Here is a 14,030-nt window from a genome sequence, read left to right as displayed (position 1 = left end):
ATGAGCTCTTGGAGAAGATCAGTCTCTTTTAATTGACATTTGTAGATGTGCAGACCATCATGGAACTTTCCTTCTGCGTCTTAAGAGTGATTACATTTACTTTAATGTTTACACACAACGGTAAGTTATACATTTTTCGCTTTCTCTAAATTTTCCTCCCTTAGAAACCCTCATGCACTTTGTCGTATGTCCTCTGTCCACACGCAGGATTACTGCTGCTAATTAATACTGTATGAATTTTTTGTATTCAGACGAAAAGCCACCTGGCTACATGAGGTTTGAGTTGAGCTGGCTTCATCCGATGGCCCCACAAACAAAGAAGTGAACACGGTGTAATGTTGTAGACGATTTTTATTAGAACAATATAAATACTAAAATATCACAGTTTTACCTTACATCTGCCCTGGAACTCCAACATCCCGTCTTCAAGAGTCTGCAAAGGTATGAGATGGGACAAGGGGGTAGAAAAAAATTGTAATTTATTGAAGTTCTCAAGCAAAATATGGTAACACAATAATATCATGTCATAACCTCACTCTCTCATTGTGATCAATGACTGTTAACAGGCAACATTACAATAAGTGTTCAAATACAAACATTCAGGAATTGAAAATTTAGACATTTCTATGCCAGAAAATCAAAACATACACAGAATATCCTCCTACATCCTAATATTTACGGCAACTCAACTTTTACGATCGGAAATGATTAAAATTTTTCTTTAATACAAGCCATGTGCTGTGAATTTAATGATTCTGTTGCTTTGATTTGTATTCATGTAACTAATATCATAATATTTTAAAAGAGCAGCTTCATGTATTTACTGATATAATATTTACCTAATTTCAGAACATATGAACTGAAACACTGAAGGAAAACATGTAAATGGTATACAGTGAAAATCCATGGCCTGTTCCCAGTCATTTGACCGCGTCAGGAATGGAGTGAACGAAGTCCCCATCTAGCGGCGAGGACAGGAAGTGTGCCAGCTGCCGAAGCCTGTTGCACTCACTGACAGATTGATGAAATGGCAGTGGAGAGTGTTGCTGGAATGAAAGATGACGGGGAAAACCGGAGTGACCGGAAAAAAACCTGCCCCACTTCCGCTTTCTCCAGTACAAATCTCACATGGAGAGACCGGTATTTGAACCACGGAACTCATCAGCCGCCTGAGCCACGGAGGCACGCGGTATACTGTACAGTCATTAAAGAAAAAACCTCACACCAAGAAGAAGCTGTCGGAATTGTACGAAACTTGATATGGTGATTGTAACATTCCGTAACTAAGTCATTACAACATCATCGCAAAAGGAGTGTTTATTGCGGGAAACTGATCACTTACAAAGGAGACTAGCATCAATCAATCAATCAATCAATCAATCAATCAATCAATCAATCAATCAATCAATCAATCAATCAATCAATCAATCAATCAATAACTACTGATCTGCATTTAGGGCAGTCGCCCAGGTGGCAGATTCCTTATCTGTTGTTTTCCTAGCTTTTTCTTAAATTATTGCAAAGAAGTTGGAAATTTATTGAACGTCTCCCTTGGTAATTTATTCCAATCCCCAACTCCCCTTCCTATAAATGAATATTTGCCCCAATTTGTCCTCTTGAATTCCAACATAACCTTCATATTGTGATCTTTCCTACTTTTAAAGACACCATTCAAACTGATTCGTCCACTGATGTCATTCCACGCCATATCTCCGCTGACAGCTCGGAACATACCACTTAGTCGAGCAGCTCGTCTCCTTTCTCCCAAGTCTTCCCAGCCCAAACTTTGCAACTTTTTTGTAATGCTACTCTTTTGTCCGAAATCACCCGGAACAAATCGAGCTGCTTTTCTTTGGATTCTTCCAGTTCTTGAATCAAGTATTCCTGGTGAGGGTCCCATACACTGGAACCAAACTCTAGTTGGGGTCTCACCAGAGACTTACATGTCCTCTCCTTTACACCCTTACCACAACCCCTAAATACTCTCATACACATGTGCAGAGATCTGTATCCTTTATTTACAATAATATTTATGTGATTACCCCAATGAAGATCTTTCCCTATATTAAGACCTAGGTACTTACAATGATCCCCAAAGGGAATTTTCACCCCATCAACGCAGTAATTAAAACTAAGAGGACACGACTTTTCCTATATGTGAAACTCTGTGGATTCGACTATATAATAGCTTGGATACACGATGTGATACGAGCAGGCATGGAGGCATATGCATGGTATCATGCAGCATGTTGTTGCTGTTGTTGTTCTTGCTGTTGTTGTTGTAGTTAATAGTCCATAGATTGATTTGATGCAGCTCTCCATGCCAGCCTATCCTGTGATTACCTTTATATTTCTATGTAACTACTGCACCCTGGATCTACTCTAATTTTTTGTCATGTTCATGCCTTAATCGAACCCTACCGTTCTTATCGCTCACACTTCCCTCAAAAACTAACAGAACAAGTACCGGATGTCTTAAGATGTATCCTATCATTCTATCTCTCCTTCTGAACAAATTTTTCCAAACAGTTCTCCTCCCACCAGTTCCCTTCAGTATCTCATCATTCGTGATTTTATGATTTTATCTACCCATCTCACCTTCAGCGTTCTTCCGTAACACCACATTTCAAAAGCTTCTGTTCTCTTTCTTTCTGAGCTAGTTATTGTCCTGTGGCATAACTGTTCATACAAGTGCTCTTCTAGATCGTGTAAAGTCCTTGGCTGCTGAAATTGGTCCCAGATGTATTCGATGGACGACGGATCTGACAGGTTATGGAAGTGTAGTAATGTTGCGGAGCCATTCCTGTGATACCCTTGCTGTGTGCGGCCGAGCATTATCCTGCTGGAAAATGTCTCTAGGCAGCCCTATCGTGAAGGGCAACGCATGTGACCGCAGGATGCCCTGCACATATCACTGTGCCGTCAATGTCCTCCGTATAACTACTAAGGGGTGATCGATTATCGTACACAGTACTCCATTAGTGGAGGCCGTGTGTCACGCCACAGCAAGGACAGGATTGGGGGTGTTCACCACGGAGTCTCCAGACACAACACGCCGTCATCAGTTCGCAAAGTTCGACTCGTTGGCTGAACGACCAGCGTACTGGCCTTCGGTTCAGAGGGTCTCGGGTTCGATTCCCGGCCGTGTCGGGGATTTTAACCTTAATTGGTTAATTCCAATGGCACGGGGGCTGGGTGTATGTGTTGTCTTCATCATCATTTCATCCTCATCACGACGCGCAGGTCACCTACGGGTGTCAAATAGAAAGACCTGCACCTGGCGAGCCGAACCCGTCCTGGGATATCCCGGCACTAAAAGCCATACATTTCATTTCAATACGCAAAGAGAATTTGGATTAGTCACTAAGCGCAAACCGATTAAAGTCTGTCATCTTTTTTTTCGTTCACGACACCAATGTAAACGGTAACAGCACGGGATTCTTTGAACAGCGCTTTGTGTAAATCTCGCCAGTGGGGGAAACGAAGATGGGAGGGCTTCTAACGAATATGGTTCCGCTGAGGGGTGGTGAGGGAGAAAATGTGTATGATTTCGTCCTCGTGAGGAACGTTCTTATCTGTTTGAGCATATATCAACCAGCACCCGCCCGAAAATTGTTGACTTGCTTGAATCAAGCAAGAAAACCCGGGAAAAGTAGACATTAATATTAACAAAATTATTGAATATGAAGGACGTACGATATAAAGATATGATTCCGTTAGAAACGTAGCTTTTATACACCCTCCGAAAGGAAGATATTCCTTTGGTATGAACGGTTTTTTCTAATAATAATAATAATAATAATAATAATAATAATAATAATAATAATAATAATAATAATAATGTTACTTGCTTTACGTCCCACTAACTACTCTTTTACGGTTTTCGGAGACGCCGAGGTGCCGGAATTTAGTCCCGCAGGAGTTCTTTTACATGCCAGTAAATCTACCGACACGAGGCTGACGTATTTGAGCACCTTCAAATACCACCGGATTGAGCCAGGATCGAACCTGCCAAGTTGGGGTCAGAAGGCCAGCGCCTCAACCGTCTGAGCCACTCGGCCCGGCCAGATTTTTCTGAAGCATTCTTATTTTAGATCAATTTTATGCAGTTATTATTTTATGAATTATTTAAAATATATTCTAGATATTCCCATTGGACAAATTACCATTTACTAAATGTTCTTTAATCTCTTGACAATATTCACCGCACTCTGTTCGTCATTGAATCAAACACTGTTAGGCATAACAGCAAAATCAATACTGACACTACTAAGTCTGTTTAAAATGGGAGGAACGTGTTTCTACCTGGACTTCTGGGTAATGCGAATGCCTTGGAAGTCCTGGGGCCGAATTCACGGACATATTCATGTAATGATAAGAGTGCTTCGGATATAATTCATAACCGCACTGCGGTCACATATAGTCTATATAGGCCTCTTTTCCGGCGGGGTTAGACAGTTGAGTGTGTGTGAAGCGAAATTTTATAATAATAATAATAATAATAATAATAATAATAATAATAATAATAATAATAATAATAATAATAATAATAATAATAATAATAATAATAATAGTCCGCCTCTGTGGTGTAGTGGTTAGCGTGATTAGCTGCCACCCCCAGAGGTCCGGGTTCGATTCCCGGCTCTGCCACGAAATTTGAAAAGCGGTACGAGTGCTGGAACGGGGTCCACTCAGCCTCGGGAGGTCAACTAAGTAGAGGTGGGTTCGATTCCCACCTCAGCCATCCTGGAAGTGGTTTTCCGTGGTTTCCCACTTCTCCTCCAGGCAATTGCCGGGATGGTTCCTAACTGAAGGCCACGGCCGCTTCCTTCCCTCTTCCTTGCCTGTCCCATCCAATCTTTCCATCCCTCCACTAGGGCCCTGTTCAGCATAGCAGGTTAGGCCGCCTGGGCGAGTTACTGGTCATTCTCCCCAGTTGTATCCCCGACCCAAAGTCTGAATCTCCAGGACACTGCCCTTGAGGCGGTAGATGTAGGATCCCTCGCTGAGTACGAGGGAAAAACCGACCCTGGAGGGTAAACAGCTTACGAACAAACGATAATAATAATAATAATAATAATAATAATAATAATAATAATAATAATAATAATAATAATAATAATAATAATAATAATAATAATGTTATTTGCTTTACGTCCCACTAACTACTTTTACGGTTTTCGGAGACACCGAGGTGCCGGAATTTAGTCCCGAAGGAGTGCTTTTACGTGTCAGTAAACCTACCGACTCGAGGCTGACGTATTTGAGCACCTTCAAATACCACCGGACCGAGCCAGGATCGAACCTGCCAAGTTGGAGTCAGAAGGCCAGCGCCTCAACCGTCTGAGTCACTCAGCCCGGCAAACGAAATGTTTTATATAATATATGGTACACACTAACAAAGAATTGTCATTCGCCACACTTCCACTGAAAAGTAGATCAAATTTTATGGAAGGAAATTGCATGGGTAGTTTCCTGGTGCCTTTGCATCTTCAACAGTTATGCGATTACTTAAAACAGTGCGAGATAAAATTTCATTTTTGCGAGCAGAATGTTCCATAGAGAGAGATCTATACTAACGGGAAGAAAAATAGGCAATGCAGGGTTCAGTGTTTTAAAAAATCATCGTTAATCGACTAGGATGTTCAAATCTCTAACACAATATCATGAAGAACGACGAGAAATATGCCTTTATTAAATAACATACGAATGTCGATAAAATATAAGCGGGATTTTTGTTCCTGAACATCAACAGTTGTTAGGACTGCCCCCGCGCTTCTGCTATGTTTAGGCGGGACCTTTAGGAGTGGGGAGAGCGTGCTAAGGTAGCCAGTCCGGCCTAGTTCATGAACCTAAAAGAGCCGCTCCCAGCTATAGTTCGTGGAACCGAAGAGAGCCGAAGTGTTCCGAGATGTTCCGAATGGCTCCTCATCCTGCGTTCCCGAGACACAAGTTGTGGCGGCTCGTCCTGCGTTCCCGAGCAGAAGTTCCCGAGACACAAGTAGCCAGTCCGGCCTAGTTCATGAACCTAAAAGAGCCGCTCCCAGCTATAGTTCGTGGAACCGAAGAGAGCCGAAGTGTTCCGAGATGTTCCGAATGGCTCCTCATCCTGCGTTCCCGAGACACAAGTCTAAGACATTTCCCGCTGTTTCGTCAGTAAAGTTCGCGATGTCGGAGCAGCAGGTGCACTCCTCCACTGCGCAACGCATAATTATAAAACTTCTTGCTCGTGAAGGAGTTACAGCGGCGGAAATTTGCCAAAGATTGACTGCACAGTTCGGTGATCAGACATTGTCAAGGACGCGTGTGTTTGCCTGGCATAGAAGTTCAAGGAAGGACGAGAACGTGTGGAAAATCAGCAACACGATCGCCGTCCGCGCGCCAGCATTACAGACGAAAACATTCGTGCGGTTCAAGACATTACTGACGACGATCGACGGGCGACAGTATCAGAAATTACAGAACAAGTCGGAATCACTTATGGGAGCTGTCAAGCAATCATCACTAACGACCTACAGTTGCGCAGCTCTACAGGAAATACACTGGACTACACTTGGTCATCCTTCTTACAGACCGGACTTTGCGCCCTGCGATTTCCATTTGTTCGGACCGCTTAAAAAAGCTCTAGGAGGGCAAAGATTTGAAGATGACGGAGTGTGGAAGACTTCGTGCGCAACTGGCTGGTAATGAAATGTCGTATGGCTTTTAGTGCCGGGATATCCCAGGACGGGTTCGGCTCGCCAGGTGCAGGTCTTTCTAGTTGACTCCCGTAGGCGACCTGCGCGTCATGATGAGGATGAAATGATGATGAAGACAACACATACACCCAGCCCCCGTGCCATTGGAATTAACCAATTAAGGTTAAAATCCCCGACCCGGCCGGGAGTCGAACCCGGGACCCTCTGAACCGAAGGCCAGAACGCTGACCGTTCAGCCAACGAGTCGGACAACTAGCTGGTGACACTACCCTGTTCTTTTTTTAACGATGAGGGCATCAAAAAGCTGTCCATACGCTGGGACAAATGCATTTCCAAAGCAGGAAACTATGTGGAAAAACAAATTGTAATTGCCTTGTGTTTTTCAATAAATGAATTTAAATAAAACATAAAATCCCGTTTATATTCGATACCCCCCCTCGTATTTGCAGTTCACAGGCTAAACGATATCGATTTTGAAAAAATAAAATATAATCGTGTAAATGATTCTCTTTGCCTAAAAGCTAAAAGCAGATCTTTCCAACATCATCCGTAATGGTGAGTTTAATATTACTTTTTAAAATTGTTTATTGTTTTTTAAAATGCAATATATTGAGGCAAATTTACCAGCTATCCATCAAGCGATTTTTCTGCAACAGGAGGCTATACTTCGCATGAATGTACCAACACCAGAGAAACGCTTTTCAAGGAACACCCAGTAGGTTCTACTATGGCATTTGATGTGTATGTTATCAGAAGCTGCTCTTTTTTACTAATTGAGTACTGAATGACTTATTGATTGATTGAGTGAGTGAATGAGTGAGTGACTGATTCATTAGTTAATTAATTGATTCATTAAATTGTTGATTTATTGGTGATCAAATCTCAGGTAGTTTAGTTCAAGATCAAATGCTCTTATATTTTTTATTACTTAAAATCTTACTAAGGAGGATGTTTCTATTGTAGTTATGGTAATACAAAGTACAAAATGGCCAGTTGTGGATATTAAAGCTCATCCTTACGTCTTGTGCGCGGCCTCACGTCCTCAGGTGTGAAGGCGACGCTCTGTGACGTGCTAGTGACCGTGGATCGTCGGTGTCGAGGTAACTCCTTGCCCGCAGGGTCCGCATCCGCCAATGAAATGCGTGAGCTGACCGCACTCCTGTAAAAACAAAGCACATGTTTTAATGAGCTACATAGGCAAGGAAATGTTGTTTAATTTACTTGGATTTTTTGAAAGCCTTTGACAAAATTGATCACGATATTTTATTGAAAAAGCTCTCTGAATTTGGAATGACTTCGCCAATGCGCCAATGATTTTATCCTACCTTAGCGACAGAAATAGTATGTAGCATATCGCAATAGTAATTCAGACATTTTTTTCTGTAAATTCTGGTGTTCCGCAGGGTTCAGACCTGCGCCCGTTCCTGTTTAACCTTTATATCAACGATCTCCCATCTAAGGTTAAGTTTTCTAACTACCTTTTATATGCGGATAAAAGAAATAAAATGTAATGGAGACATGGACAAACTATAAAGCGACTTAAATCAATTATACGAATGGAGTAGAAAAAATAATTTATATTTCAATATAAAGAAATGTTGCTTCTTAAAAATTACACACGGCAAGTCCCCTAAATAACACGTGTACTCTATCAACAATGAATTACTGACGCAGGTTAATTCAATTAATGATCTAGGAGTACGCATCAACAATTTGTTGTTTAACCCACACATTTATGATACAATTAATGATGCCTACAAAAAACTGGGCTTCTTAATCCGACACACCAGAGACCTGAATAATATCCAAGCCCTCACACTTTTGTTCAACACACTTGTGAGGTCCAAACTTGAGTACGCGTCGGTAATTTGGTCTCCCCTTTATAAATCTTATCAAAACCATGTGGAGAAAGTTCAAAAACGTTTCTTACATTATCTTTACTTTAAGAAATATAATAGATTTATCCCCAGCGGAATAATTCACTATAAAGATCTCCTGAAAGAATTTAACTTCACTTCATTATTAAATAGACGTATAATAAATAATCAAAAATACCTCCATAGAGTTATCAGTAATGTAGTAGATAACAGATACTTTTTACAACAATTCTCGATCAATACTCGGAAAGGAAGTTTAAGACACATCTCTTGTTTCTTCCAATCTCTAAAACAGTATTGCATAGAAGCTCACCACTGTTTAGAATGTGCACTACATATAACGTCCCAGTTCATAAATTTCCTGATCTTGATTTAGACTTTGCTGTTAGATACAATTATTATGCACACTTATTGAAGAAGGCACACAGTTAAAGTAATGGTCGCACTGAGTCCAGTTAGAGCACTATTTCTGAAGGTATAGCCTATAGGTGTATATATGTACTATATTTATACTTATTTCTTGGTTAATTTGTGTTTCATTTTAGTATTTTATTTTATTTAAATTTATTTAATTTAAATAGATAAATAAAATGTGGGGAAAACTGCAAACAAATTTCCATTACTAGCGTCTATTTGGTACTTAAGATTTAATGTGCTATTCATACTGATTGCCACAACTCACCTCTTACCAAACATATATATTGCATGCCTTACTTTCCATGATTTTCTTTTTATATGTCAGTTACTTTATCCGGTGTCAGTTCAAGACTAGAGTTATTTCTTTTGTAGATACTAATTATTCTTAATTTATTTTATGTTTCTGTATTTTTAATTTTATTTTATCCATTTTTAGATATTAAGTATTTTAGGGCATAAGTCCACTTCGAACATGAAAAGTATTAATGTGCTGTTAAGTTCTTTCTGACATGTGTTATTTTTAATGATTAACGTATGTCTAGTGACTATGCCATTTGCAATTGGAGGAATATCTCTGTTGGTGGTATGAAAATAAATAAATAAATAAATAAATAAATAAATAAATAAATAAATAAATAAATAAATAAATAAATAAATAAATAAATAAATAAATAAATAAATAAATAAATAAATAAATAAATAAATAAATAAATAAATAAATAAATAAATAAATAAATAAATAAATAAAGTATTAAGTTATTACGAGATGTTTTGGATGGGACTGGGTTTGAACTGCTACAAGCATCTACTGTGTTTAAAAATCATGTCACATTTAAATAGCAAGTGTTGTGATGCATATCGACACACTGATATGCTCTCAGTAAAATGAGTATCATTTCCTTCCCCTCCAGTCTATAGACATATTACGGTCTTCTTCTCTCGCATACTTTTCGTCAAATGTGGACTAACCTGTCCTAAAAGAACTCCGCCATTGACGGCCCCAAGCCCGTGTGAGAAAGGAGGAAGGGGAGGAGTAACACCTCGTCAAAAATTGGTTCACCTGTACCAGATGATAATACCTTGCGAGGGACCCTTGCCATGGTTACGGTGAAGAACTCAATGATGTCGAAGGCGGAGATGGAGTCCGTTAGTACGGCGGAAACGGCGGAAGAGGCAACCCAAGATGCAGCGGTGGTTCCCAAATAGGGCGGCTGTCATTCTGGTAGTGGGCAGAAGAGGCTCGTAGACGTGCTGAAGTCAGCTCTTCTAGCGGAGATAACCTTGATAATAAATCAAGGGTAGGTCAGGTTCTTTAACCATGGTGGAAGCAACGGACCCAGGGGACGGACACCCCAAAATCAAATGACCTGGTCCTCCAGGCTGGTGGTTGGGCGTAGGGCTAACAACCCAACCCTAGAAAAATTTTGCACCGCTGAAACACATAGTAGAGCAACCCGGACGGATACCTTGTTGAATACCTTTGGCTTAAAGCAGAGGTGACAGCCATTGGGTACTCCTGGACTAACGTCAAGAAGATGGCAACGAGCAGACTCAAATGGAGAGCTCTAACACGTGCCCTGACATCAAGAAGATGGCAACGAACAGAGTGGGACGGAGAGCTCTAACACGTGCCCTGACATCAAGAAGATGGCAACGAACAGACTCAAATGGAGAGCTCTAACACGTGCCCTGACGTCAAGAAGATGACAACGAACAGTCAGATGGAGAGCTCTAACACGTGCCCTGACGTCAAGAAGATGACAACGAGCAGACTCAAATGGAGAGCTCTAACACGTGCCCTGACATCAAGAAGATGACAACGAACAGTCGGATGGAGAGCTCTAACACGTGCCCTGACGTCAAGAAGATGACAACGAGCAGACTCAGATGGAGAGCTCTAACACGTGCCCTGACATCAAGAAGATGACAACGAACAGACTCAAATGGAGAGTTCTAACACGTGTCCTAACGTCAAGAAGATGACAACGAACAGACTCAAATGGAGAGCTCTAACACGTGCCCTGACATCAAGAAGATGACAACGAACAGTCGGATGGAGAGCTCTAACACGTGCCCTGACGTCAAGAAGATGACAACGAGCAGACTCAAATGGAGAGCTCTAACACGTGCCCTGACATCAAGAAGATGACAACGAACAGACTCAAATGGAGAGCTCTAACACGTGCCCTGACATCAAGAAGATGACAACGAACAGTCAGATGGAGAGCTCTAACACGTGCCCTGACGTCAAGAAGATGACAACGAACAGTCAGATGGAGAGCTCTAACACGTGCCCTGACGTCAAGAAGATGACAACGAGCAGACTCAAATGGAGAGCTCTAACACGTGCCCTGACATCAAGAAGATGACAACGAACAGTCAGATGGAGAGCTCTAACACGTGCCCTGACGTCAAGAAGATGACAACGAGCAGACTCAAATGGAGAGCTCTAACACGTGCCCTGACATCAAGAAGATGACAACGAACAGACTCAAATGGAGAGCTCTAACACGTGCCCTGACGTCAAGAAGATGACAACGAGCAGACTCAAATGGAGAGCTCTAACACATGCCCTGACATCAAGAAGATGACAACGAACAGACTCAAATGGAGAGCTCTAACACGTGCCCTGACATCAAGAAGATGACAACGAACAGTCAGATGGAGAGCTCTAACACGTGCCCTGACGTCAAGAAGATGACAACGAGCAGACTCAAATGGAGAGATCTAACACGTGCCCTGACATCAAGAAGATGACAACGAACAGTCAGATGGAGAGCTCTAACACGTGTCCTGACATCAAGAAGATGACAACGAACAGACTCAAATGGAGAGCTCTAACACGTGCCCTGACATCAAGAAGATGACAACGAACAGACTCAAATGGAGAGCTCTAACACGTGCCCTGACATCAAGAAGATGACAACGAACAGTCAGATGGAGAGCTCTAACACGTGCCCTGACATCAAGAAGATGACAACGAACAGACTCAAATGGAGAGTTCTAACACGTGCCCTGACATCAAGAAGATGACAACGAACAGTCAGATGGAGAGCTCTAACACGTGTCCTGACATCAAGAAGATGACAACGAACAGACTCAAATGGAGAGCTCTAACACGTGCCCTGACATCAAGAAGATGACAACGAACAGTCAGATGGAGAGCTCTAACACGTGCCCTGACGTCAAGAAGATGACAACGAACAGTCAGATGGAGAGCTCTAACACGTGCCCTGACGTCAAGAAGATGACAACGAACAGACTCAAATGGAGAGCTCTAACACGTGCCCTGACATCAAGAAGATGACAACGAACAGTCAGATGGAGAGCTCTAACACGTGCCCTGACGTCAAGAAGATGACAACGAGCAGACTCAAATGGAGAGATCTAACACGTGCCCTGACATCAAAAAGATGACAACGAACAGTCAGATGGAGAGCTCTAACACGTGCCCTGACGTCAAGAAGATGACAACGAACAGTCAGATGGAGAGCTCTAACACGTGCCCTGACGTCAAGAAGATGACAACGAACAGACTCAAATGGAGAGCTCTAACACGTGCCCTGACGTCAAGAAGATGACAACGAACAGTCAGATGGAGAGCTCTAACACGTGCCCTGACGTCAAGAAGATGACAACGAACAGTCAGATGGAGAGCTCTAACACGTGCCCTGACATCAAGAAGATGGCAACGAACAGTCAGATGGAGAGCTCTAATACGTGCCCTGACGTCAAGAAGATGACAACGAGCAGACTCAAATGGAGAGCTCTAACACGTGCCCTGATGTCAAGAAGATGACAACGAACAGACTCAAATGGAGAGCTCTAACACGTGCCCTGACGTCAAGAAGATGACAACGAACAGACTCAAATGGAGAGCTCTAACACGTGCCCTGACGTCAAGAAGATGACAACGAACAGACTCAAATGGAGAGCTCTAACACGTGCCCTGACATCAAGAAGATGACAACGAACAGACTCAAATGGAGAGCTCTAACACGTGCCCTGACGTCAAGAAGATGACAACGAACAGTCAGATGGAGAGCTCTAACACGTGCCCTGACGTCAAGAAGATGACAACGAACAGTGAGATGGAGAGCTCTAACACGTGCCCTGACGTCAAGAAGATGACAACGAACAGTCAGATGGAGAGCTCTAACACGTGCCCTGACATCAAGAAGATGACAACGAACAGTCAGATGGAGAGCTCTAACACGTGCCCTGACATCAAGAAGATGACAACGAACAGTCAGATGGAGAGCTCTAACACGTGCCCTGACGTCAAGAAGATGACAACGAGCAGACTCAAATGGAGAGCTCTAACACGTGCCCTGACATCAAGAAGATGACAACGAACAGACTCAAATGGAGAGTTCTAACACGTGTCCTAACGTCAAGAAGATGACAACGAACAGACTCAAATGAAGAGCTCTAACACGTGCCCTGACATCAAGAAGATGACAACGAACAGTCAGATGGAGAGCTCTAACACGTGCCCTGACATCAAGAAGATGACAACGAACAGTCAGATGGAGAGCTCTAACACGTGCCCTGACATCAAGAAGATGACAACCAACAGTCAGATGGAGAGCTCTAACACGTGCCCTGACGTCAAGAAGATGACAACGAACAGTCAGATGGAGAGCTCTAACGCGTGCCCTGACGTCAAGAAGATGACAACGAGCAGACTCAAATGGAGAGCTCTAACACGTGCCCTGACATCAAGAAGATGACAACGAACAGTCAGATGGAGAGCTCTAACACGTGCCCTGACGTCAAGAAGATTACAACGAGCAGACTCAAATGGAGAGCTCTAACACGTGCCCTGACATCAAGAAGATGACAACGAACAGACTCAAATGGAGAGCTCTAACACGTGCCCTGACATCAAGAAGATGACAACGAACAGTCAGATGGAGAGCTCTAACACGTGCCCTGACGTCAAGAAGATGACAACGAACAGACTCAAATGGAGAGCTCTAACACGTGCCCTGACATCAAGAAGATGACAACGAACAGTCGGATGGAGAGCTCTAAC

At 42.4% G+C, this 14,030-nt stretch overlaps 1 protein-coding gene across 2 annotated transcripts in view; it reads right to left on the bottom strand.

The window, feature by feature from the left end:
• Positions 1 to 346: 346 nt before the first annotated feature.
• The window catches only part of LOC136876506 (uncharacterized), a 120,358-nt gene continuing 106,674 nt past the window's right edge, over positions 347 to 14,030 (bottom strand). The window contains exons 4-5 of one of the 2 annotated variants that reach the window (XM_067150520.2): positions 7,718 to 7,857; positions 347 to 433 (exon numbers count right to left, since the gene is read on the bottom strand). In XM_067150520.2, coding sequence (XP_067006621.2) covers positions 426 to 433; positions 7,718 to 7,857 — 148 coding nt within the window. In that variant the 3' untranslated portion in view covers positions 347 to 425. Of the gene's footprint in view, positions 434 to 7,644; positions 7,858 to 14,030 lie in introns of those variants that run through there. The other variant, XM_067150519.2, reaches the window with a different exon arrangement.

Source organism: Anabrus simplex, chromosome 6 (assembly GCF_040414725.1).
Source record: "Anabrus simplex isolate iqAnaSimp1 chromosome 6, ASM4041472v1, whole genome shotgun sequence".
Lineage (NCBI taxonomy): Eukaryota > Metazoa > Arthropoda > Insecta > Orthoptera > Tettigoniidae > Anabrus > Anabrus simplex.
Note: the sequence above shows the minus strand (reverse complement) of the source record. Positions and strands in the feature narration are given on the sequence as shown.